The sequence below is a fragment of the Muntiacus reevesi genome, chromosome 13, assembly GCF_963930625.1.
Source record: "Muntiacus reevesi chromosome 13, mMunRee1.1, whole genome shotgun sequence".
NCBI lineage: Eukaryota > Metazoa > Chordata > Mammalia > Artiodactyla > Cervidae > Muntiacus > Muntiacus reevesi.
The window spans coordinates 32,288,673-32,315,866 of NC_089261.1; the positions used below are offsets into that span (position 1 = coordinate 32,288,673).

Consider the following 27,194-nt stretch of genomic DNA (forward strand, 5'->3'; position numbering starts at 1 on the left):
CAGTAGGGTATTATAAAAATACAGAGAATGCTACTTGTGAAACATTCTGCATCATTAGTAAGAAGTAGTCTATAAGTTCTAGGCACTATTAATAAAAAACTTAACTTCCTAAGAAACATTATTCAGGAGGGCTTAAAGGAGCCGCCCCTCCTTCTAGAGTCACCCTCTAACTCTGGAACAATTAACCTTTTCCTCTTGGGTTCTCTAGTAGAACCTCATTTGTATCTCCTTTAAGTATAACAAATGTTCTCTCTCATGCCACAGTGATTGGGGTCCTAATCTCCACCAGAAAAAGGGTAATGCCATAAGCTCCGTGGGGGCCCTACAGTGTGTTTTTTTTATATAACTTCTAAGTTCCTAACAAGTACAATAAGCTCTAAACAGTGTTTCTGGGTTGAATTTACAAGTAAATCATTACAATAAAAAATAGTCCTGAGCTATTATTAAAAAAAAAATCTTTATTTGTAGATAAAGTATGTTATTTGTCATCCAAATAGAGTATAAGCTTATCCAGGACAGGAATGTTATCTTTTTTCCAAAGTACAATAGAAGGCATTCAACCCATGTTTGTTGAGAAAATGAATGAATGAACACACTTTTGGAAGTACACTAAACTTTCATCAATAACCTTAAACCCAAACATTTTGCAGTTAATCTTTATACAACACAAACATTTAAACAGGATATAAAGCAGAATTGAAGCTCTAAGCAAAGTGAGAACTCAGTAAAAAAAGAATTTTCAATTAGCTGATATAAGGAATGGAAGAACATTCGATGATAACCCAGCAGCTAAGAGTGACTTCAAGAGAAGGTTACTAGTTAATCAACCTTTGACACTGTCATTAAAAAAAAAAAAAAAATCACTAAATGACGAGTTTGTATAGTCTAGAATGGTGTTTCTTAACCTTTTTTCTTTTCTTTATTGCCTCCCTTCCTGAGGCTTCTTAGACATTTTTGTCCTCTTCTGTGATATTTTAATACTTCAGATATACTGTGTATATATTTACATATACTAGTTCTTTATCTTTTTAAAAAAGTAAGATTTTTTCACTCCCTAAAAAATTATTTTCTTAATTTTCTAATAACACTAGTGTTGAGAATACATGGTTTTCTATATTCTAGAATAGGTTTTTCTCCAATTAGTTTCCAAAAATGTGTTCTCAAGGGCCTGAGAAGCTATTTTTCTTTAAGAAGGATTCATTACCAAGTTCAGGCAGTACTGGTCCACACCAGCACATGTAACACTACTCATATCTTTTGTATGAAGCTGTCTCTCCACTGAGTCCTTTATGTTGACCATTGTTTCCAAATGTTTGTCCCACAGCAGATCAAGCTCCCGTCAATGAGCTGTATTGCTCATTTCTTTATGAGCATCTGCACCATCATAATAGACAAGTACGATAATAACAGTGGTATTACCACCGTTACCATTACAAGTATGGTAATGACATGTTATTAGAGGTCATGTAGTCTGAATACATTCTTTCACCGTTAAAGAAACTGACATGGAAAGATTGTGTATGTTTCATGCCAGGGACCACCAGCTTCAATGGTTGGGATTTTTTGCTTGTTTTATTTTGTTCCTACCATATTATAGTATTTAAAGAATTAAAGGTTAGGTCCTTTTCAATACAACCAAAATTATGTGAACCTGGCCTGTGTCAAGCTGCTTATAAACTGTAATACAAGTGGAAATCTTTTTTATACAACTTATTAGAAATTGCATTGGGGTTACTCCTTGAATAAACATGGTTCAACTATATGGACCAATGGACAGTTCCTTTATAAATAATTTTTAAAGGAAGCAAAGGTAGTGGAATATGAAAATTGAAATATTGAAGAATATAATATTAGGTTCTTGAATATGCTTTAAACAAGGAAACGCTATCCTTATTGTCACTCAAAAACTGAGATGCTTCTTGTTTGTTAAATGAAAATAGAAAAGAACATAACTGAAGATTATTTTTCTAGTTTTATTGTTTCAACTTTTTATCAAAATTACAATGTTGTAACTTAAATTTAAGAAAACTATCTCTAATAATTCAAAATCAACAGTTATTCCTAGTTCAATTGGTACTATGAAGAGAACCAATTCCCAAGACCGAAGGATGGTAAGACCCCGAGCTCACCTCCTCTCATGGGCACACCAAACCATCACTATCTGCAGAAGAATCATCTGTGAAAAACACTGGAACCTACCAGGAAAGACTGTCTACAACTAAAGTCAGAAAGAGGTAACTACAATAAGAAGGGAAGTAGGAGCAGAGATTTTGTATAATCAAGACCCATAACCCCAGGGGATGACCCACAAAAGCAAGAACAATTGCAATTGCAGAGCTTCTCCTAAAGGGACCAAGGGGTCCAAACCACACATCAGGCTCCTCAATCCGGGAATCCTGTAGCAAGAAGACGAGTTCCAGGAACACTGGTCTTTGAGGCCATCAGAGTTTACTTTCAGGAGTCCCAGAGAGCAGTGGGAAATAGAGACTCCACTCTTAAGCAGTGCATGCAAAACCTTACCTGCTCAGGGACCCAGGGCAGAAGCAGTCATTTGAAAGGAACCTGCATTAGTCTCACCTGCTGATCTTGGAGAACCTCCTGAAGAGGCAGGAGGCAACTAGAGCTCACTCTGGGGACATAGACGCGGGGGCAGCCATTCTGGGAGCTCATTCTACCAAGCGGACCCTGGTGCTGGCAAACGCTATTTTGGACGTGGAAGCAACCTAAGTGTCCACTGACAGAGGAATGGATAAAGAAGATGTGGTACATATATTCAATGGAATACTTCTCCACCATAAAAAAGAATGAAATTTACCATTAACAACAAAATGGATGGTCCTCGAGGGTATTATGCTTAGTGAAATAAGTCAGAAAAAGACAAATACTGTATGTTTTCTCTTATATGTGGAATCTAAAAAATAAAACATATTACCAAATATAACAAAACAAAAAGACTCATATGTATAGAAACCAAACTAGTGGTTACCACTAGGGAGAGGGAATGGGGCAAGGTAAAATGGGGATTAGGAGCTACAAACTACTGTGAATAAATAAATGAGCTACATCACAGGGAATATAGCCAATATTTTCTAATAACTATAAATGCAGTATAGTCTATAAATATTTTGTATTTCTAAGTTGTATACCTGAAACTAGTATAATATTGTAAATCAGCTGTATCTTAATAAAACACTAATTAACTAAAATAAAATTAAAATATTTCTCAAACAAAAATCTCTTTTAAAAAAATTTAAATGATATGAATACAAGAGTGACATTATGAAGCAAAGTGTTTCCTGAAAGCTAGTCTTAAAGTAAATAGAGTTTATAATTGTTCATGCTGTTATTAAAAGTAAAGAAAAAAAACTTTAAAACCCCAAATTTACATTTATTTCAGGTCCCTCAGGCGGAACTTAATAAGAAAGCTTCCTCCTAATGTCTTCAAAAGGTACCATGGTCTTCAGACTCTGTAAGAAAAAATTTTAATTCTTAGTATTAAAGTGACTAATGCTTTTGGCATATCTGTTTCTTCCCACTTCTGCAGAGACCAACACTACACCTCTGCTTAAGTCTAACCCCTTTCTGGGGAAGTATTTAACTGTTAACTGGAGACTCCCAGGTAACATTGTTTTTCTGACTGCTTCTAGAAGCCACCCTAGCAAACTCCCAGATACCTATCCCCAAAGAAACCAAAGTATGTGTACTGTGAATTCTCTTAGCACCCTACCCTAAGTGAAGACACTCAAGAGTCTTTGCTCTCTGCACCTCAACGTCAATCTTAGGAAAGATGTTAGTACCCTTTCCCAGGTCTGCCCTCATGCTTAGTTGGGAAATTTTTCTTCCATATGTTTGCAAGTCCAATCTCTACCTAAGATAGCAAGTTCTTGTGGTTTGAAACCTCCAAGCATGTTGTTTTGTAGAATTAATTCCATGTTCACATTTACCTCATTGAGTTTTATCTGACATGCTGGCTTTCCGTCAGTCTAAGATTACCTATGTACTCTCAAAATCTGTAGTGGCCCTGGTGATGGTTGCCTGTTATTTAGATCAGTTTTGTGGCCGAATCATATTATCATAGGCTTAAACTGCTGGGTTTAAGTATTCTGTGCCCGAAGTACATTATATAGAAAACATTTCAGAGCTGCTGGTTTCGTTTTCGCATCTACATTGGTTTTGGGTTTGTGTTTACACTATAGAACCCTGGTACATAGATATCATCTATCTGTACTTTTTCTTTAAGATAATAGAAATAAAACAGAATCAGAAGAAAAATTATCTATTTTGTTTGATGAAATGTTCTCAAAGCTCAGATTATCTGAAGAAAAAGCTTTCACATTAGAAAACTGAATTCAAAGAAAAATGACTTTTCAGAACTATATTCTCGTTATTAATCAATCAAGAGAGAAGAGGTTTTCAAGTTTAAGCTTGATACACAAACTTCAAGAGGACACATTCTTCCTGTTTCCTGATCTCTGGAGTAGGAAGAATTTTTCTGATCTGTAGCACCACCTTGTGTTCACATGATTTAAAAGGAGTCAGGACTTTAAATATCAGAATTCAGTATGCTGGCATTTTTATACAAGGAACTTTAATTCTTGAACAACCAATTTGTCCCAAGTAATAGATCAAAATAGCTTAATTACCAAAAAAAATTGTAATTGGTGACTAGAGATATGCTTTGATTCCACCTCCAGGCAATATATGGCTTCCCAGGCAGCGCTAGTAGTAACGAATCCAATCTGTCAATGCGAGAGACATGAGAAACACAGGTTCAGTCGGGCCGGGAAGATCCCCTGGAGCCGGACATGGCAACCCACTCCAGTATTCTTGCCCGGAGAATCCCGTGGACAGAGAGCCTGACGGGCCACAGTCCATTGGGTTGCAAAGAGTCAGACTCAACTGAAGCAACTCTGCAGGCACTCAGACCAGGACAATGGTGACCTGCATCAGAAGAAGGAAAGAAGTCAGGCCTAAAATCCTTACTTCCTCCTTGCTACAACCTGGGGCCGGTGCTTATGGATGTGTGGAGCTTAACTGGGTGCATGGGATGCAAGGGCTTGTGCTCCAGGTTCTGTTTCCTCTGACCTCCTGTTAATTCCAAGCCCAACCTTCAGCATGACCTCAGGGAACTCTGCAGCCAGCATCCTTGTTTGGCCTTCCAAGCTCATTTATAGTCTTCTAGACCTGATATTTTTTTTTCCTATTTCTCTCTTTAGTGGTATGTACATTTGACACATTTTCTCAAACACTTTTTGGAGCAAAACTTGGGTGTCAAATAAATACGATTCAAGTTGACTTGCTTGGCCAGTCTGTGATGAACATGGCATATGGTTTGGGGTCTTAGTAATGTCACAGCCTTGTAGTGTTGCCAGGGCTGTGCTGAATACTACCAAGTTTATAGAATGACAGCAGGAAGTATCAGAATGTTAAAAAGGCTTCTAGGTCTCTTTGATTACTAAGTACCTTGCTAGGCCCTAAAACTGAAGTTTCACTCATTGAAAATTCAGATGTTAAATTTTAGGCATCATTTGTCTAAATTTATAACTAGAAGTTCTAAATAAAAACTAGCCCAGTAATTTATGAACTTAATCAAGAGACAAAATGACACATATCCAGCTTCACTATTTTGTCATGTTTACCTTTTCTAATTTTTAAGAATTCTTGACATTTCCTCTTTCTTTTTTTTTCAAAAAAAATTTTTTTGAAGTATAGTACAATGTTGTGTTAGTTTCAGATGTACAGCAAAATGATTCAATTAAATGTATATATAAACATATGTATTTTTTTTTACATTTTCTTCCATTATAGGTTATTTCAAGATGTTGTGATAAAACACACAGGAGATAATATGTACCACCTTAACCATTTTTAACTGTACATTCAGAGGCATTAAGCCCACTTGCATTTTTGCACCACCGTCACCACCATCCATCTACAAAACTCATTTCATTCTTGCAAAACTGAAACTCCTTTTCCTCATGTTTTCCCTTTAATAATCATTTTCACAGGTGCCTGCAAAACAATAAGATTAGATCCGTATCTGTCTATGCTTTCCGAGGACTTTACAATCTTACTAAACTGTAAGTACCAGGGCCAATTAGTCTTCCCATTCCATGGTGGCCTGTGGACCCGACCCATCCCACTGCACATGGCCCTGCTACCCGTGACGGCGTTCAGGTCATGTGCAGACAGCAGATATTGCCGCAGAGCATTGGGGCCAAAGGGTGGGACCCTGAGTCACACATGCTGCACCTCTCACTGGGGGTGTGAACTTGAGGACTTGTTTTCCTTTCTAAGCATCAACTCCCTCTACTGTAAAAGTGAAAACTGCAACAGTACCTACCTCAGGATTGTTGTGAGGAATGAATGAGAAAAATCAGAAGAATTAGGCATACAGTATGCATTAGCCATAGTGATGGGAATGAGGACTGAATGAACTTTACCAACCTGAGAAAATCTAGTGATCGCTAAAATTTGTAAAGGAGAAAACCCAAAGTTGTGCTTTTCCCACTAATTCTCCTTGTACAAATATATAAAGCATGATAAGTTTGAAAGAACAAAGTTTTTTTTTAATTATGGTAAAATATATATTGCAAAGTTGCCATTTGAGTCATTTCTAAGGCATTCAGTACATTCACACTATTGTTCAACTATCCATCTCCAGAACTTTTCATCTTCCAAACTAAGACTCCACATCCAATAAACACTAACTTCCCAAGCCCCTCTTCCAGACTCTTGCAAATACCATTTACAATTCCGTCCCTACGAATCTGACTACTCTAGGGGTCTCACAGAAGTAGAAACAGGTAATATTTTCCCTTTTGTGTCAGGCTTATTTCATAACATCTTAGTCTTAGCATTATGCCTTCAAGTTTCACCCATGGAATATATATCACAATTTCATTCCTGAATGTAATGATAATAAGGCTGAATAATATTCCATTCTGTGTATCACATTTTTTATTTATTGACTTTGACAGACGGACACTGAGATCATTTCCACCTTTCACCTATTGTGAATAATGGTGCTATGAACACTGATGTACAAATATTTCTTTGAGCTCTTGATTCCATTCTCTTGGGTGAATGCCCAGAACTGGAATTGCTGGGTTATATGGCAATTCTACATTTGATTTTCTGAGGATCCACCTTACTGTTTTCCACAGCATCTGCACCATTTTACATTCTCATCAGCAATGCACAGGTTCCAATTCTTCTACATCCTCATCAACTCTTGCTATTTTATGGGATTTTATTGTTGTTTTGTGCTGTGTAGTTTTTAATAACAGCCATCCTTACGGGTGTAAAGTGGTATCTCATTATAGTTAAGAGCAAAGCTTTTTAAAATAGTCCTTCTCAGAGTTCCATTTCATTGCATTCTACCAAGCAGCTGACTCCCAAGAGTTATTGAAGGGAATTATGACCCAAAATCACATAAATAAAAGTTTCCTGTATTTCTATTTCTGGCCCCTTGCTTTCTATTCTATCCCAATTTTTAATCCTTAACCCAAGAAACTTTGGTCAGATTCCTCACAGGTGGTATCAGAGTTTGGGGGTGAGTCAACAAGGCCACCCAATCACTTAGTAGCAAAATGGAAGAAAGTCACTGGAGTTCCAAAGTCCTAACAGTAACCCCTGTAGCCGTGTCCTCTTCCCTTCCGTCCCAACCCGGCTCTTTCACGTCATAGCAAATTACCCGAAGTCAGTACTGGACTCATCCTTATCATATTTCTGACTACCTTTCTTTACAATCTCTCACAAATCTATTCAAAACTTTTAAACATATCTGCTGGGTATAATGTTCAATGGATATGGAGGGGGCTCTTGAAAGATAGTAGAAACTGGAGAGTAAATGCAATAATGTCTTCCATCCACTCCTTGGCTTTTTCCTGCCACTAGAATATTGTCTGAGTGTAAAAATGTCACATGGTCCTGGGTTTTCATGGATCACCATCAGATTCAATTCCGTCACTCATCCGCAGATATTCATTTCCCCTCAGAGTGTGCAAGTTCTTCAGTTAGACATTCTAGAGGGCGGTACAGAGAAAGAGAAGTCAGACCTGCTGCCTTCCAGCATGTTACACTCTGGTATTTCAGAGAGAACCATGTGCTTCCTCTGGGGAGAGGCACCCCTTGCTTTCCAGAAGCTTACAGTCTATGTTGGTGAAACAATGCCCACATATACATCATAGAGAATGGCGAGGGATTTACTTTCTTAGGACCTAAACCTGTGTTGTTCAGACCACAGCTGCTATGATGGTTGTCTGAAAGCAGTGATCATTTCAGGTCCAGAGCAGTGGATGAGGACTCTGAAAACTGAAGAGGACTGGGTGAAACAGACAGCACAGGTCTTTGGGGGTAGGGATGGATCAAATACCTTTACTTGGGGGACTTCCAGTGACTCTTAAAGGGAGCCTCTGAGATACTTTCCATCTTCCCGTGCCCAACTGGGGCTCCAGGCTTGCAAGGGAAGGAAAGAAGTGGCTAGAATGTGGGGGTCTTATCCCACACTACCCCCAAGGAAAAGTCAGATCTGCCGGGTGGAGAGGGGAAGGAAATTCTTGGCAGGAGAGATTTCATAAGATATCAGCTCTGTGATCTGTCAGAGTGGAGAAAAAAAGAGAAATCAGTGTGGTCCACGTATCAGTAGAAGTGGAATTGGGTTTTCTTGGTGGCTCAGATGATAAAGAATCTGCCTACAATAAAGGAGATGCAGGAAGTCTGGGTTGGGAAGAGACCCTGGAGAAGGGAATGGCTACCCACTCCAGTATTATCATCTGGTGAATTCCAAGGACAGAGGAGCCTGAAGGGTACAGTCCATGGGGGTCACAAAGAGTCAGACACCACTGAGCAACTAACAATACAACAAACACAACTGCCCAATTTGTCAGAGTGAAGAGAGAAATCAATGTGGTCCATGTATCAGTAGAAATGGAATTGAATGAATACTTGCATAGGAATCACAGGCAGTGAGGAAAAGGAGGAGGCAATAAATTAATGTGGGAAGTTGAACAGAGACATGGTCATGATAATATGTGCCAAGCGCTTCTGACACGCCTGGTCTCAAATGCTCAACAACCCAGTGAATTAGGCCCTGATGTTATTGCCACTTCAGAATTGGGGAAACTGAGGATTTCAGAAGTTGTTTGCTTCAGGTCACACTGTTAACAAGTAGCAGAGCTAGGAACCAAACTGTCTGACAGCAGATTCAGAGCAGAATTGCTGAGCTAGAGAAATTGATACAGAAAGAGTTTCTCTGCCATTTTAAGCCAAAATGGAAGGAGAAGAATTTTGCACATATTTCGGTCCTGGACTCTTTCTACCACTGGCAACCTTAGGCATTTTGAGAGTCTCACCTCCACTTTACCAAATCAAAAGGACAAAGTTAAATGGAATTAGATTAAATGGAATTATATTAAATTAGTCTAATTAGATTAAACTAATTTAATTAAATTAGATTAATTAGTTAAATGGAATTAGATTTTTGCAAATATTTCCCTTTATTTATCCCTTTATTTATTTATTTTGTTGGGTTATGTGTGTCCAAAAGTTTTCTTCAGGGAAAAAAAAACCACATAAAGACTCTAAGGCCTCTATAAAAGAAGAGAGGTGATTTTTTTTTTAATGTTTTTTATATTGAGGTTAAAGTTATAAAATGTACAGTTTAATCATATTTAATTGTACAGTTCAGTGGCACTAAATACATTCACATTGTCATGCATTCTCACCGTCATCCATATCCCTTATTTTCACCTTCCTAAACTGAGACCCTGGCCCCATTAAACACAAAATCCTCATTCCCCTCCCCACCCCTCACCCCTGGTCCTTGGCATCTACCAGTATACTTTCTGACTCTATGAATTGACTATGCTAGCTTGATTCCACTTATACAAGAGGTGATTTTGAAAGTTATTAACAGCTGCTATTTGCTCTTGGAAGAAACAGAAAAAAGAAAAATGCATAAGCAATCAGTATAACAGAAGGAAGAGAGCATTCACTCTGCAGAAGAGTGAGAAGTCAAGTCTGCTCAGAGTACAGTGGGTCAGACTCCCCAGGTGCCCAGTCTCTTTCCTCCAGAGCGGGTCCCTGCCTGTCCCCAGAGCATCTTCTGTGTCCCCTCTCTGCCTCTTCACAATGACCCTTCAACTTGTCACCCTCACACCTCTTGCCTTTGCATAAGTCATTTCCTCTCTCTGGGACTCACTCCCATCCATGCTTTACTTTGTGGATGACACACCCTCATTCCAAATCTCTTCTCAATTGAGCCTCTTTCCATTAGCCCTGTCTCCTCTCCCCTCCAAACTCCACAGCCCCAACCAGCAATCAACGTCTTCTCCGCTGGAAAGTCAGAGTAACTGCATGTTCTAGCTCTTTCCCTCTGCTGCTATACTATTTACCTGCTCAGATGTCATCTTCCTCAAAGAAGGGGGTTAGAGACCTAGCAAACTGTCAAAACAATCTGATGAATAGATGAATAGATACAGTGATTGACTGACGGGTTGATGGTTGATTGATAATTGAGAAATTAAAAACTGGATATGGAAAGGTAAATGATAAAGAACTTTAAGAGTTCCAAAGGCAGTAAAATGGCCTGATGAGAACAGCATATAAGAAACTTTAAGATGAATGACTATGTTCTTCTTTTCCTCATTGTAAGATATCAAGAAGATAAGAGATTTACTGTCATCATTTCTCTTTTTTCAGGTATCTCAGTCATAACAGAATAACCCTCTTGAAGCCAGGTGTTTTTGAAGATCTCTACAGACTAGAGTGGCTGTATGTTTCATTTCTGTGGCATATTATGGTATTAGTCTTTATGTTGAAAAATATATAAAATGAATCCATTTTTTCTTCTGGCTGGCAGGATAATTGAAGATAATCACCTCAATCGAATTTCCCCACTAACATTTTATGGACTCAATTCTCTTATTCTCCTGTAAGTACTAAAAATTTAAGCAAATATTCCAACTGAAGGAAAATACATGAATAAAAAATGATCACTTTGAGTTTAATAGCGTTTTATTTGTTATTAGAACCTGAAAAAGACCTTTCCAAGTAAAACCCATCTCCTGGTCCTATTCTATGAGGCGATTCTGTAGTTGTAACAATTTTATAAGATCTTCTGTCTTCTAGAATGTCAGCCCATCGAAACTAAACACAGCCTCACAGACATGTTTCATTCCCATATCCTTAGGCACACCAGTAGTATGCCATGCAGTAAGCCCTGCATACAAACCTTCAAGCTGTGAGCTTTTAAAGATGTGAACATGCGTTCCATCAACATCAGACGTGAGTGACATTACAGCTTGTCCTCCGTTCCCTGCTGCTGGTCCTTCAGCTCTACCATCTCCTACTTTCTTTCCCTCTTCCAGTCAGTAACTTCTCTTCCCTGTTCACACAATGCCAGCCTCTGTATGCCAGCTATAGTACTACACTGGTATACTTTTCAAGGTACTATACTGTAAGATCAAAAATGTTTTATCTTTTGTGCTTGTTATGCATTATTTGTGTGAAAAGTATTATAAACCTATTACAGTTCAGTACTATATAGCTGATCATGTTTGTTGGGCGCCTAAGCTAACTTTGTCGCACTTACGAACAAATTGGACTTAAAGAACATGCTCTTGGAATGGAACTCATTCATATGTAAGGGACTTAGTATATTAATCTTGGTAAAGAAAAATAGCGTTCCTTTGAAATCACCTTCTTTTCACTACCCACAGTTGAAGGGTACAGGTGTTTTCTTCAGTCTGCTGGTGTTACTGCTTCTTCCATATGACAGATATCATTTGTCTAATTTTCTTACTAACAAACACTTAAATACAACGAGATTTACAAAAAAAAAAAAGAGTGAGAAGGCACCTAACTTATTAGATGTTCCAAGCTTCATAAGAATAATGATAAGCCCACGTTTCATTTCAGTTGAGAAAAGAAACAGAAACATGGGACTCCTTTCTGATTCTCTTTTTCAGAGTACTGATGAATAATGTCCTTACCCGCTTGCCTGACAAATCTCTTTGTCAGCACATGCCCAGGCTGCATTGGCTGTAAGTTGCTGTATCTTTCTTTTTCTAATTGTTATTGAAATATAGTTGATTTAAAATGTTGTGTTAGATTCAGGTGTCCAGCAAAGTAATTCAGTTATATATATGTGTGTGTGTACCTATATATATGTATATTATATTCTTTTCCATTATAGGTTATTAAAAGATATTGAGTATAGTTCCCTGTGCTATACAGTAGGGCCTTGTTGGTTATCTATTTTATATACAGTATTGTGCATCTGTTAATTCCAAACAATTTATCCCTTCCTTCCCCCCTTTCTTCTGTGATAACCATCAGTTTGTTTCCTATGTCTGTGAGTCTATTTCTGTTTTGTAAATAAGTTGATTTATATCATATTTTATACTCCACATATAAGTGATATCATATGATATTTGTCTTTCTCTGTCTGACTTACTTCACTTAGTATGATAATCTCCAGGTCCATTCATGTTGTTGCAAATGACATTATTTCATTCTTTTTTATGACTGAGGCATATTCTACTCTGTATATGTACCACATATTCTTTATCCATTACTCTGTTGATGGACATTTATGTTGCTTCCATGTCTCGGCTATTGTAAATAGCGTTGCTATGAGCATTGGGGTGCATCTATCTTTTCAGATTAGAGTTTCTGCAGATATATGCCCAGGAGTGGTATTGCTGTATTCTATGGTAGCTCTATTTTCAGTTTGTTAAGGAAACTCCATGCTGCTCTCCATAGGGGCTGTACCAATTCACATTCCCAACAGTGAAGGAGGGTTCCCTGTATCTCTTCTTACAGAAGACAACTAACTTTTCTGTTTTTGCCTAGCTCGTTTGGATATCATGCTTTTCTCAAATGGTACTTGTCAATATTGTGTCACAATTCCTCAAAAATTTTGGCATGACTTTAATTCAACATTCGTATTATCTAATCTAACTCCTCTAAGCATAGTTCACTTTGCGAGCTCAGTCATGTCCAACTGTTTGTGACCCCATGGACTGCAGCAAGCCAGGCTTCCCTGTCCATCACCATCTCCCAGAGCTCATGTCCATCAAGTTAGTGATACCATCCAACCATCTCAATCTGTCATCCCTTTCTCCTGCTGCCTTTAATCTTTCCCAGCATCAGGGTCTTTTCTAATGAGTCAGTTCTTCCCATCATGTGGCCAAAGGATTGGAGTTTCAGCTTCAGCATCAGTCCTTCCAATGAATATTCAGGACTAATTTCTGATAGGAGTGACTGGTTTCATCTCCTTACTGACCAAGGGACTCTCAAGGGTCTTCTCCAACGCCACAGTTCAAAAGCATCAGTTCTTCAGCATTCAGTTTTCTTTATGGTCCAACTCTCACATTCATACATGACTACTGGAAAAACTATAGCTTTGACTTGATGGACCTTTGTCAGCAAAGTGATGTCTCAGCTTTTTAATGTGCTGTGTAGGTTGGTCATAACTTTTTTTCCAAGGAGCAAGCATCTTTTAATTTCATGGCCCAGTCACCATCTGCAGTGATTTTGGAGCCCAAGAAAATAAAGTCTGCCACTGTTTCCATTATTTCCCCATCTATTTGCCATGAAGGGGTGGGAATGGATGCCATGAAGGGATGGGAATGGATGCCATGATCTTCATTTTCTGAATGCTGAGTTTTAAGTCAGCTTTTTCACTCTCCTCTTTCACTTTTGTCAAGAGGCTCTTCACTTTCTGACATAAGGGTGGTGTCATCTGCATATCTGAGGTTATTGATATTTCTCCCAGCAATCCTGATTCTAGCTTATGCTTCATCCAGTCCACCATTTTGCATGATGTACTCTGCATATAAGTAAAACAAGCAAGGATACAATATACAGCCTTGACATATTCCTTTCTCAATTTGGAACCAGCCCATTGTTCCATGTCTGGTTCTAACTGTTGCTTCTTGACCTACGTACAGATTTCTCAGGAGGCAGGTTAGGTGGTCTGGTATTCCCATCTCTTTCAGAATTTTCCAGTTTATTGTGATCCACACAGTCAAAGGCTTTGGCATAGTCAATGAAACAGAACTAGATGCTTTTTCTGGAATTCTCTTGCTTTGTCTATGATCCAGTGGACATTGGCAATTTGATCTCCAGTTCCTCTGCCTTTTCTAAATTCAGCTTGAACATCTGGAAGTTCTTGGTTCACGTATCTTGAAGCCTAGCTGGGAGAATTAAGCATTACTTTCCTAGAGTGTGTGATGATTGTAACTGTGTGGTAGTTTGAACATTCTTTGGCATTGCCTTTCTTTGGGATTGAATGAAAACTGACCTTTTCCAGTCCTGTGGCCACTGCTGAGTTTTCCAAATTTGCTGGCATATGAGTGCAGCATTTTCACAGCAATATCTTTTAGGATTTCCATCACCTTCGCTAGCTTTGTTCGTAGTGATGCTTCCTAAGGCCCACGTGACTCTGCATTCCAGGATGTCTGGCTCTAGGTGAGTGATCCCTGCATCGTGTTTATCTGGGTCATGAAGATCTTTTTTGTACAGTTCTTCTGTGTATTCTTGCCACCTCTTCTTAATATTTTCTGCTTCTATTAGGTCCATGCCATTTCTGTTCATTATTGTGCCCATATTTGCATGAAATGTTCCCTTGTCATCTCTAATTTTCTTGAAGAGATCTCTGGTCTTTCCCATTCTATTGTTTTCCTCTATTTCTTTCACTGATCATGTAGGAAGGCTTTCTTATCTCTCCTTGCTATTCTTTGGAACTCTGCATTCAAATGTGTATATCTTTCCTTTTCTCCTTTGCCTTCCACTTCTGGTCTTTTCTGAGCTATTTGTAAGGCCTCCTCAGGCAACCATTTTGCCTTTTTGTATTTCTTCTTCTTGGGATGGTTTTGATAACTGCCTCCTGTACAATGTTACAAACCTCAATCCATAGTTCTTAAGGCACTCTGTCTATCAGATCTAAATGCTTGAATCTATTTGTCACTTCTACTGTATAATCATAAGGGATTTGATTTAGGTCATACCTGAATGGTCTAGTGGTTTTCCCTACTTTCTTCAGTTTAAGTCTGAATTTGGTAGTAAGGAGTTCATGATCTGAGCCACAGTCATCTCCTGGTCTTGTTTTTGCTAACTCTATAGAACTTTTCCATCTTCGATTGCAAAGAATATAATCAATCTGATTTCAGTATTAACCATCTGGTGATGTCCATGTGTAGAGTCTTCTCTTGTGTTGTTGGAAGAGGATGTTTGCTATGACCAGTGTGTTCTCTTGGCAAAACTCTGTTAGCCTTTGCCCTGCTTAATTTTCTGCTCAAAGGCCAAGCTTGCCTGTTACTCTAGGAATCTCTTGACTTCCTACTTTTGCATTCCAGTCCCCTATGAGGAAAAGGACATCTTTTTTTGGTGTTAGTTCTAGAAGGTCTTGTGGGTCTTCACAGAACTATTCAGCTTCTTTGGCATTAGTGGCTGGGGCATAGACTTGGATTTTGTGATACTGAATGGAAACTCTTACTAAAATAAAATATCTCCAAAAAAACAAAATACTTTGGAGGCAGGAAAAAGATAGAAGGGATGTTGTGACATTGTATAACATCACTTCTTTTCTTTGTCAATCTATTCATTAATTTGGTATAGAAAGACTAAGTGACTTTAGTTTCATCATTTCATCTGTAAATTCTGTGTAATGAGCATATGATATTTAGAATTTATTTTTGAAGCCTTATCACACAGAATATGTTCCGTGGAACTTTTCACACAGTAGCTTTGCTGGTAGTACTTAGCATCCGTCCACCTACGAAAATTTCAATTATCCAGTAAATGTGGCTAAGAGACAGATAAAAAATGAAGAAGTAAATCCAAAATATCTCTTAAAAATTTGATACATAAATTGCATATACTGTGTCATATGAAAATTCCCTCTGTCTTTTATTTTATTGGAGATTCCCAAAAGTTTGATTGTTGGAGTTTTAAGCTCACAGCAGACTAGAGATGCCAACTTGAAAATGGGGCGGGGGGGGGGGGAGTTAGTAAGGTTGGTTTTAGTGACAAGTAACAACTATCAACCTAATAACAAAGCAGCAGCAAGAAATGGTGTAAAAAGCAGACCCTGTAATTCAAACACACTGGTTTGGAACCATCTAGGGAAAGAGAAACATCTCCTAAATCATTAATTACTAAGTCCAGAGGATATCTGGGTATGACAGTATAGTACCCTCACTGATGACAAAGGAAAGGGCAAATTAGGTGCAATATCCTTTGTGGTGATTAAATTTGGATTCAAAAGAATTCATTAACTATTATTACATACTCAGTAATGCCAACTTAATAAATAAGTAATATTGAGCAATATTTACATTAATAAATTAGCAATTAAAAGTCCATGCATTGACTGAAACCAGAAGCAAATGTGGGAGCTTTTTTTTATACTTATTTTATTTTATTTTTTTTCATTTATTTTTATTAGTTGGAGGCTAATTACTTTACAATATTGTAGTGGTTTTTGTCATACATTGACATGAATCAGCCATGGATTTATATGTATTCCCCATCTCGATCCCCCCTCCAAATGTGGGAAATTTTATACTCATACGATGATAAAACTTTCCTTTGCTTTTAAAAAGGTAGGAAAATGTACATTTCAGATAAAAATAAGATGATTAGGGTTTATTACTAAACAGGTAGACTTTTGAAACTTCTTTATAAAGTTTTAATCTTTATAAAAATTATAATCTTTAAGTTTTAGCTATCCAAACAACTCACTCCACATGCATTCCTGATAGTGAATACTATCCCAATTTTAATGCTATTAATAACTTTTGCTTTATAAGTATTCATTTTTAAATTAATTATAAGGTCTTTACCTTGCACATGAACTCTCATTTAGCAAAGTATAAACTAGAAAATCTGTTAGCAAACATTTGTCTAATTATGGTTAAGTAGAAAAATATAACTAAAATAAAAAGAGACATGACAACCTAGGAGAATATACCTGCAAGATATACGACAGACAACAGACTAAAACCTTTAATATGTGCATGCATACTCAGTAGCTCAGTCATGTCCGACTCTTTGCAACTTCATGGACTGTAGCTCACCAGGCTCCTCTGTCCATGAGATTTCCCAGGCAAGACTACTGGAGTGGTTTACCATCACCTACTCCAGGGGATCTTCCTGACCCAGGGATAGAACCTGTGTCTCCTGCATCTCCTGCATTGGCAAGTGGATTCTTTACCAATGTGCCACCCAGGGTTGGCCAAACCCAAAGGCTCTTTCAAATCAATAAAAAAATAAAAACCTATAAATACCACAATAAAAGATGCGAAATTCAAAAAGGAAGAATTGTAAGTAGTAAATAAGCATATGAACAGATGAGCAATCGCCAGAGTTGAGCTGATGATCCCAAGAGTAAAGTAAACTTTCATTTTGGGATGAGACTAAGCAAATTTATATATAGGGAAAAGAAGCTAATATTAAGAATTTGAAAATATAGAAACCAGTGAGGATGCGTTATGGAGCAAGGTCCTGGAAGCCATGCAAGGGACAAACAATTAAGATGTGATGTACACATACAGGTACAGTAAAGAAGAAGGCACTCACCTTGCTTCCATCAACACGGTGCAATTTCAAGATCGTAATATGAAATATAAAGAAAATATAAACAGTATTTTTATATATTATATATTGTAATATATAAAATATATAAAGTATAATATAAATAAAATAGATATTATAAATATAATATATCATATATAATATATTTGTTACACATATTATAAATATATATAAAGAAAATAGTATATATTACAATTCCATTCCAAAAATGCTGTGCTGAAGGTATAAACAACCCCAAGACAATATTGCTCCCTCTCTACCAATGAGAAAGAACTTTACAATCTACACAACCACAATTTTCTCAAGCCCATCAGAGAGCTACAGTCATAAGGCAAGCAAGTAAACTGAATTCTAAGGCATGACCAGGAGAGATAGGACATCTACAGTATTTCGCCTTTAGCAGAGCACAGGGTGAAGAGTTGATGGCCATAAAACTGGTACAAAGAAAACTCCTAAAACTGTAATAAACCTGTAAAGGTTAAGTGTGGGATAGTGTAACCCTTTGGAATAGCTGTGAACCCCAGACTCAAGGGAGTCAGTTAATCCTAACAGGCTCTTTTCCTCTGGACTCCACCAACTCACAGCAAAGCTAGGAGTGATTAAAAAAACTAGACAGTCTTCTTTGGTGGCCCACAGGCACAAACCCCTCCTTCTTCCTGAGACACATCCCTCTTAGGAAGCAAAATCTTTATGATCCCACTGTGTGAGTGTGCTCAGTCATGTCCAACCCCGTGACCCCATGGACTGTAGCCCACCAGGCTCCTCTCTTCATGGAATTTCCCAGGCAAGAATACTAGAATGAGTTGCCATTTCTTCCTCCAGGGGATTTTTCAAAACCAGGGATCAAACCCGCAGTTCTTGCACCTTCTGCATTGGCAGGCAAGTTCTTTACCACTGAGCCACCTGGGAACCCAAAAGGGTGGTAGAAGCCAAAGCTCTCTACTCCAGCAACATGAGCAGATAAGCCTCTCCAGCCCAGGATCCTGTACCATTACAAAGTGGGCTGGAGCTTCTGAGTTATGATTGACAGCAATGCTGAGAAAGTCCAGTCCTCAAAAAGAGAAGAACAATCTTTGTCACATTATAAAGCAATCAACAGACCCAGACCTAGAGATAACTCGGATGTTATAGCTACCAAACAAAGAAATTAAAATACTCTTAATTGGGACCTCCCCAGCAGTACCGTGGTTGGGACTTCCCCTTTCAATGCAAGGGGTGCAGATTTGATTCCTAGTTGGGGAGCTTAGATCCAACATGCCTCATAGCCAAAAAATAACAAAACATAAAGCAGAAGCAGTGTTGTGATAAATTCCACAAAGACTTTAAAAATGGTCCACATCAAAAAATATTTCTTAAAAAACTTATGATTAATCAGTTAATTGATTTATTGGAAAAAGTAGGCAACATACATGCACATGTGGAAAATGTCTGCAAAAAAGATGGAAGCTTTAAAGAGAATCAGAGAATTACTGCAACAGGCTTCGCAGCAGGCTGAACACAGCTGAGCAAAGAATCAATCACCTTGAAGATAGATCAATAGAAAGCTTTCATTTGAATTAAAAAGAAAAAAAAAAAAACATGAAATACAGAGCCAAGAATCCAAAAGTTGCAGGATAATATAAAATTGCCTAAAACTGCATTAAAGGGTCACAAAAAAAGAAGAGAGGAAAAACAAGATGTCATCAAACAATACTTGGGTCTGTTCTCCAGACATATAGCAAGGTCAATATACTGACACCAGAGGTGGTCAAGGAAAGGACAGCATTTATTGCAGGTATCAAGCAAGGAGAACAGACAGTTCATGCTCAAAAAACCCAAACTCCCTGATGACTTTCAAGGAAGGGTTTTTAAAGATAAGGTGAGGGATAATATTGCAGGGTGCATGATCAACTGAGGTTCAATTCTCTGATTGGTTGATGGTGAGGTAGCAAGGTGGTGTTTCAGCAATCTCAATCATCAACTTTCTGGTTCCTGTCAGTCTAGGAACTACATGCTGGTGGTCAGCAGTTAACTTCCTCCACCTGGTGAGGGTGACTATCCTCAAAACAACTCAAGGACATGGCTCAGGATGTTAGCTACAGCCCTGAAGGAGGAACTTAATGTCCTTGACTTTGTTTTATGGCTAACAGTCTTGCTGACTGTTTTCCTTTGTTTCTGCATTTTCTCACTTCTCTGATTAAATTCATTCCTTGGAATTCGAGAAAGAGGATAAAACTTTTCAAGAAACAAGAGGCAAGTCAGGAGACACAGGGTCCTGCTCAATTTTAAAGAAATATCTAAAAAGATAATGACCAAGAATTTTCTAAAATAACAGAATGAACCCAAAAAATCTAAGAACCTCAGAGGAAAAAACTAACAGCAGTAGAAAGGAAAAAACTTGATAAATGATAATCAAGCTGCTGAAAACCAAAGATAAAGGAAAAGAGCTTGTGGAAACCAGAGAAAAAAGAGATATTATAACACAATGCTGCTAAATGAAGATAAGAAATGCAGCGGTAATTTTTTTAAAGGCTGGAGGGGCTGTGTTAACCCTGGAGAAAAAGAGCCTTTTGAACCAAGACTATCACCGGGGATAAAGAAAGGTATCACATAATGACAAAGGGCTCAATTCAGGAAGAGAACGCAATAACTTAAAAGGGAAGCCAGTTTCAAAATGAATAAAGCGAAACCATAAAACTGCTACAAAAAATAGCTAGGTGTCAAAAGATGTCATTTAAAACTAAGAAATCTACTAGTATGTGGATATTTGATATTCCTAAGATGAACATTCATAAATAGCATATAATTGATCAAAATCCTATGGTGAGAGACAGATAGAAGGAAAGACAGAAAGACAATATATACTAATTTCATCATTTCTAATAATAGGAATTGCTAAGTACTAGTGTTACTCTCTAAAAAGAAGAAGATAGAGTGTATTGGATAAAGTTATAAAGGTAACCAGTACAATATACAAAGTTTTTAAATATTAGAAGAAATAAAAATTTTAAGTCATTTGTTCAAAGATTTTTTTAACCTACAAAAACAATATAGGGAGGCTGCCCTCAACAGGGCTTGAGTCTGGTTTGCATTTCCTCACTGCCTCCTCTAAGAGAAGCCTGCAGGGGATGGGAAGGAAAAGGGGACTGTTCCTAAGCAGGTGAAGGTGGAGGCAGCCGGTGGGCCTTCCCCTTTCAACTCTGACAGCCCCTGTGGCCTCTTTGAAAGTTTAATCTCGCCCATCAAATCCGAGACTTTTTTCAAGGAGTTCCGGGAGCAGAAGCCCCTTCTCATCCAGAGAGATGACCTTGAACTTGCTCTTCACGCTCTCAGATCTGAAGAGTCTGTACAGCCAGGGTATGTACTATGGAAGATTCGAAAATGTCTACAGGTGTGTCCGTGGGAAGAAGGTTTTAAATCAAGAGGGCAAAGTGCACTTTCTTCAGCTGCGAAAAGATTTTGATCAGAAAGGTGCAACAGTTCCATTTCACTAGCCTCGGAGAATTAAGGATGAGCTCTGGAAGGTCCAGCAGAAGCTGGAGCGCTACTTCGGCTCCGATGTGTACACAACTCCCGCGGGAGGTCCGGGCCTGCCGCCCCACTACGATGACGTCGAGGTTTTCATCCTCGGCTGGAGGGAAACACGGGCCCTGTACCAACTCACGGTGCCCGCCGCGGGCGCGGGGGTGAAGCGCGGATGGCGAGGACAGAGTTCACGCTGAAGCCGGCAGAGGGACCGTCCAGCAAGCGGACACGCCCGAGGGGCTGGCCCACTCCACGCACGTGACCATCCCCACCTCCGGAGCAGTTCGTGGGGGGATTTCCTTTTGGACACCATTTTGGGGCTCGTGTTTGGGGCTTTGATACCACAAAGGCAGACGGGCACCCGCCGGCGGCTGCTCCCGCAGGTGGAAATCACAGGTATTGCAACAAAAAGATAAATAAGGTGGCTTTCTGAGGATGCTTGCAGACCAGCTAGAGGGCATCAAAGAACTGCCTTCAGCAGACATGAGGAAGGATGTTGCCATGAATGGATTCTCTCCTTACTATGTGGGAGGTGGGGCAGAGCTTTTCAACACCAGATGGACGGATACCAAGGTTGGACAACACAGTGAGACTGCAGTTTAGAGACCACATTGTCCTCACCGTAGGACCCGGTCGAGATCCAGCTGATGAAGCTGGAGAGAAGATGGTTTACTCTCATTCCTGAAAGAACAGGTGAGAGACACACATGATGGGAAATGAGGAAACAGAGTCTCAGGGACTTCGCTTTCCTTTTATCACATATGGATGCATTGAAGCAAATTTGAAACAGTTCAGCCAGTTCTGTCAAGGGTAGCTTACTACAGAGGAGGAAAAGCAAAAGCAACACCTCCTATTATCCTTCTGCACAGAATGTCAAATCCAGGCAATCTGTTCCTTTCACTGCTTTTTAATATTAATATGTATATATAAAATAGTAGACACTTGATTCTGCCAAGATTTGTGTACTAAGAAGCCCCTGCTGCTTTGACCCAAGGACACAATGAATGTAACTTTTCTTACCTGTGTGTCTAATAAGATGAGACGTACAAAGAAAAAAAAAAAAAAAAAAAAAAAAAGATGAGACGTACATTTTACAGGTGATCAGTTGGCCATATGTACTAACAGGTACATAAAAGAAAGAACAGCAAATTACTAAATGTCCCAGAAGGTGACAAAAACCATACTTCAACAAGTTTCTTTAATCCAGTGTGGTAGAAAACACACAGCTTCAATAATTGTATTATTTAAATTATATATATATATAAAATAATATTTTTAAATAGCAGGCGAAGGTCAGACATATTAGCCTTGTCAATGAACATAAGTGGCCTAAAATTACCTACTAAAAAGAAAAAAAAGATTTTCAGATTGGCTCATGAAGCAAAACCTAACTGAACACTATTTACAAAAAAAAAAAAAATGCAACTGTAACTAAGTGATTAAGAAAGATTAAAAATAAAAGACTGCTCCAAAGTATGCCATGTAAATGCCGACCAAAAAAAAAAAATAAACAGACATTTTTTTTTCTAAATAGTAGAATTCTGGCCAATTTGAATTAAGCAGTACAAAGAAGGACATATAAATGCTATAGTGTGGGACTTCGCTGATGGTCCAGTGGTTAAGAATCTCAATTCAGGGGACACAGGTGTGGTCCCTAATCAGGGAACTAAGATCCCACATGCTGTGGAACAACTAAGCCTGCACATCTCAGCCAGAGAGTCTGTGCACTGCAAGGAAAGATCTCGTATGATGCAATGAAGATCCCACATGCCACAACTAAGATCCTACACAGCCAAAGGAATAAATAACTATTTTCAAAATAATAAAAAATAAATGAAATTTCCAATATAAGATATTATATTAGGAGTATATATGCGCCGAATAGATGCATCTAACCACCAAAACAAAAGAAAAATAAACACATGTAATTGGTAAGAGATAAGAATCAGCCTCTTTCGTTCTGTGAAAGATCAAGTAAAACCAAAAAACGATAGGCAGACCTAAATAACATTGTTAATGAGTTAACTGATTGGCACATATCAAACTGCCAAGTCCCTTCTCAACACCAGAACTGATTTGTTTGGGGTGTCAGTGTACCCCGCTGAAATATTACTTTCCCAGACTCCCGGGCTCCAGACAGAGTCACATGACTAGGCTCTAAGTAATGAAGAAGTGTCAGGTGGAACTTCTGGAAAATCCCCTTATAGAGAAACAGGCAGACCCTTCCTTTCTTTTCTTATCCAGAAAAGATGGATATGATGGCTTGAGCTTTAGAATCTTCTTGGACTACAAAGACAAGGGCATATGAACGATGAATTTGAGATCTTGGGTTTCTAACAACTTGGTAAAATTACCAGTCTAGCCTTGGACTACATAACCCTAGATTTTTTTTTTAAATCCTTGTGATATTATGCTATCATAGTTGGTTCTCTGTTCTATGTGCATGCCTGCGAGAGTACTTGTTCAGTAACTAAGTTGTATCCAACTCTTTGTGACCTCATGGGCTTCTCTGTCCATAGGATTTTCCAGGTAAGAATACTGGTTGGGAAGGGTTGCCATTTCCTTCTCCAGGGGATCTTCCCAACCCAGGGAATCTAACCTGCATCTCCTGTGTCTCCTCCATTGACAGGCAGGTTCTTTACCACTGAGCCACCTGGGAAACCCTCTGTTCTATGTAGCTGCATTTAATCCTAATAGATATAAACTTGAAAGTGAGAAAAGGCTGAAAAATAGTCACCAAAATTGACCATATATTTTAGGACATGTTCAGCTGCTCAGTCATGTCCACCTCTTTGTGACCCCATGGACTGCAGCAGGCTAGGCTCCCCTTTCCTTCACTATGTCCTGGAGTTTGCAAATTCACAAACCAAACTCAGAAAACATAGGATTAGCCTAAAATAAGAGGAAGGTCATTACACACTGGGTGAAGGAGACCAGGTAGCCATTCGGGTAAATTACAGATGTTGGGCAGGTGCCCATACAGGTAAATTACAGAAGTCGGGCAGAAAGGCAAAGGATTTTCCTGCCTTCATTGCCTAGATTTTCTCTGTGAAAGAGCCAGAAGTGTTTAAAAGGCAGGGAAGGAAGTAGAGGTAGAGGAGATTTGCATGTTTATAATGCCACTAGGGGATGAGAGAGGGCGCTGAGCAGGAAAGATTATTTTTGTTTTCTGTTATTGTACTTCAGATCCAAGAACCAAATTTTCATTTTCAACCAGTCCTGCTATATATAAAGGAAAAAACAAAGTGGTTAGATTCAGAGGCTCATTAAGTTAGAAAAGTGATCCAGGAATTAAGTAAGTAAAACACCCCCTTGAGTCACTTAGAGCTTGGGGCGCTGGCACAAGCAGCAGGTTTGTATACCTGATCCCTGAATATCAAGAGCTAGTACCTCTAATTTTAGAAAGAAAGCCAAAGCAAATTCACAAATAAAGATTGAAATAAACTCAACATTGAAGGCAACAATTTAATCAAAATTCCCTAGTGTATACCTCTTCTGACTTTTACAAATTAGTAAATTAATATGAATGTTAAATGAAATATTTTTACTACTTTAATAGAAAAAAAAGTTACAAGTGTAGCTAACAAGAAAAGAACATCAACTCTCCTAAAGATATTTTGTGAGGTTCAAGAGAGGGTCACCCCCTTGGTGGTAGATTCATGGTAACAGCAACAAAAACAGGAAAAAGAAATGAACAGTTTTTGTCACTGACAGCCTATGTAATGGAAGGCCGAAAGCCTTGGCCAAACCTAATGACCCAATATATGTGTTTCATTTCCAACTTAATAAAATAATAGAAGTTTGTCTTTAAAAGGGTAATCTAGGATCAAAATTTAAGATTTTAATACAATATTCCATATAATACAGAAATCCTGTCTATAGAATTCTTATGGTATGTTACAGTATATGCCATTGCTAAATCACTATAGTAATAAAAAGCTTAGTCTCTGTATACCATGGGCTGTGAGCTTAAATTTGAAATGCTTTGTGTCCTTCAACCAGTAAATTTGATTTTGTAATATAATGCCAAAAAGAAAAACCCTATGCCTGACTTCAAATATATCTCTCTGGCTTGCTCTTCTCTGTGATAAATACATGCTTTTGTCCCATTGACTTGATTTCTAGAACCCTTACATGCTGGCCTTCTAGGTTTTTCAGATAGACTTTGATTTGTCTGCATCTATTTTTATTGCAGTGTCAAAACAAAATGACTATCCCAGATACAGCCTTGCCAGCAGAATAAAGGCACATCTATCAGTGCTCATGATTTTAGTAGCTGTGTCACACTTCAGCTCATGTATTTTAGTCCCAATTTTTCCTGAATGGCTCTCCATGGTATGGTGACCAGTCAGCAAAGTGTTGGGGTAAAATGAATAGATTTAAGAGCCAGCATCTATTTCTGAAAGTGTATTCCTGAGCTCAGCTTACTCTGTTCCACAAACTTCCACCATAAGCCTAATGATAGATAAAAGACAGAAGAATGCCTTCATGATAACTCTGAAGTAGGGATAATAAGACATCAACTATTTGACCAGTTTTGATGTTCAGACCAGACTCCTGTAGGTGACCTAGCATCACACAGCAAGGGAGCTCAAATCACGTCTGCACACAGCGTCCTGAATTGGGAGTGGACAGCCAAGGGCAGTTGTGGGTTTCCCTCTGCACTGGCCTATGTGGCCATACACTAAAACAAGAAAGGGTGTTCTCAGTGGTGAAAGGCTATTGAGAAGTTTTTCTGGGGAATGTTTAGGTAAAGGAAGTAGAGGTTAAACTTTATTTTGGCAGCGGCAACTTCTGCAACAATAGTAGGATCTTCTGAGCAAGTAGAAGCACACCACTTAGAGAAATGTCATGGGGACCTCTGGACCTCTGGACAGATGTTTAACATGGATCACTGTTTGGTATCTGTTTATATAGTTGGTGGGGCTTCCTTGGTGGCTCAGTGGTAAAGAATCTGCCTGCAATTCAGGAGCCTCAGAAGACACAGGTTCGATCCCTGGGTTGGGAAGATCCCCTGGAGGAGGGCATGGCAACCCACACCAGTATTGTCACCTGGAGAATCCTATGGACAGAGGACCTAGTGGAGTATAATCCATAGGGTCGCAAAGAGTCAGACATGCCTGAAGTGACTTAGCTTGCATGCTAAGTTGTGGTATTTACAACATAAGTATTTCATGTGATTTTTTCATTCTTTTCACATTAGTTAGGATAGCGTATGTATCCATATGAATACCCGATACATGCCACTCAAAGCATTTTTACTATTAACACAGAAAAAAGAAACATTGTATATAAATATATCATTTCAGCTATTAGGTAGGTGGCTACACTTACATTATATGAGAATTTATATGAAATAAACAGAATGTGGGGGAAAAGATATTTTATGAGAAAACTTAAATAATTCTTAACCAATTTATTTCTGTTTGTGATTAAAATTTAGCTTTGTCACTTTTATTTTTATATTTCAGGGATTTTGAAGGCAACCATATCCATAATTTAAGAAATTTGACTTTTATTTCCTGCAGTAATTTAACTGTTTTGTAAGTAATGTTTTGTCTTTTTGAAGTAATGTTTTATCTCTTTACAAACAAAATGAATCATTTATGTGAACAGAATCTGGCATATACATGCACAGTAATTATAGCAAATGTTCCCTCTCAGTTTGAAGTTTTTTGAAATGGAAGCACAATGGCAAAATTACTGAAGTTCAAAGCAGGTGTAACCACAGATTCACAATGTATCAGTACATGAATCATCACAGTGGTACTATCTTACATGAGACCTATTTTTCTCAAACTTAAGTAATACCCAATTTAGTGGAAAAAAATTCTCATAAACCACCTAAAATCTGTCCTTGGATGGCAGTTTGAGAAATACCAAGATGAAGTCCTACTCTATGAGAATTATTACTGCAAAGGTTGTGGGAAAAAATTAATTATAATTTTTTTTCAAAAGTTGCAGAATGTTCACATCTATGAGGATATGATTGTGACACCCACCAGGATAAACCTTAGAATGTTATCAAATATAATTTCTCCTATGCTGCTCTGTCTTATTTTAAATCCATGTTGCTAGCTCATAAC

The 27,194-nt window shown here is 38.3% G+C and overlaps 1 protein-coding gene and 1 pseudogene across 3 annotated transcripts in view; both read left to right on the forward strand.

The window, feature by feature from the left end:
• RXFP1 (relaxin family peptide receptor 1) overlaps positions 1–27,194 on the forward strand; it is a 63,732-nt gene that overhangs the window by 7,473 nt on the left and 29,065 nt on the right. For all 3 annotated transcript variants that reach the window (XM_065903894.1, XM_065903895.1, XM_065903896.1), the window contains exons 3-8: positions 3,398–3,469; positions 6,009–6,080; positions 10,705–10,776; positions 10,865–10,936; positions 11,973–12,047; positions 26,580–26,651. In XM_065903894.1, coding sequence (XP_065759966.1) covers positions 3,398–3,469; positions 6,009–6,080; positions 10,705–10,776; positions 10,865–10,936; positions 11,973–12,047; positions 26,580–26,651 — 435 coding nt within the window. The remainder of the gene's footprint in view (positions 1–3,397; positions 3,470–6,008; positions 6,081–10,704; positions 10,777–10,864; positions 10,937–11,972; positions 12,048–26,579; positions 26,652–27,194) is intronic.
• On the forward strand, positions 17,551–25,351 carry LOC136146002 (ribosomal oxygenase 2 pseudogene; annotated as a pseudogene).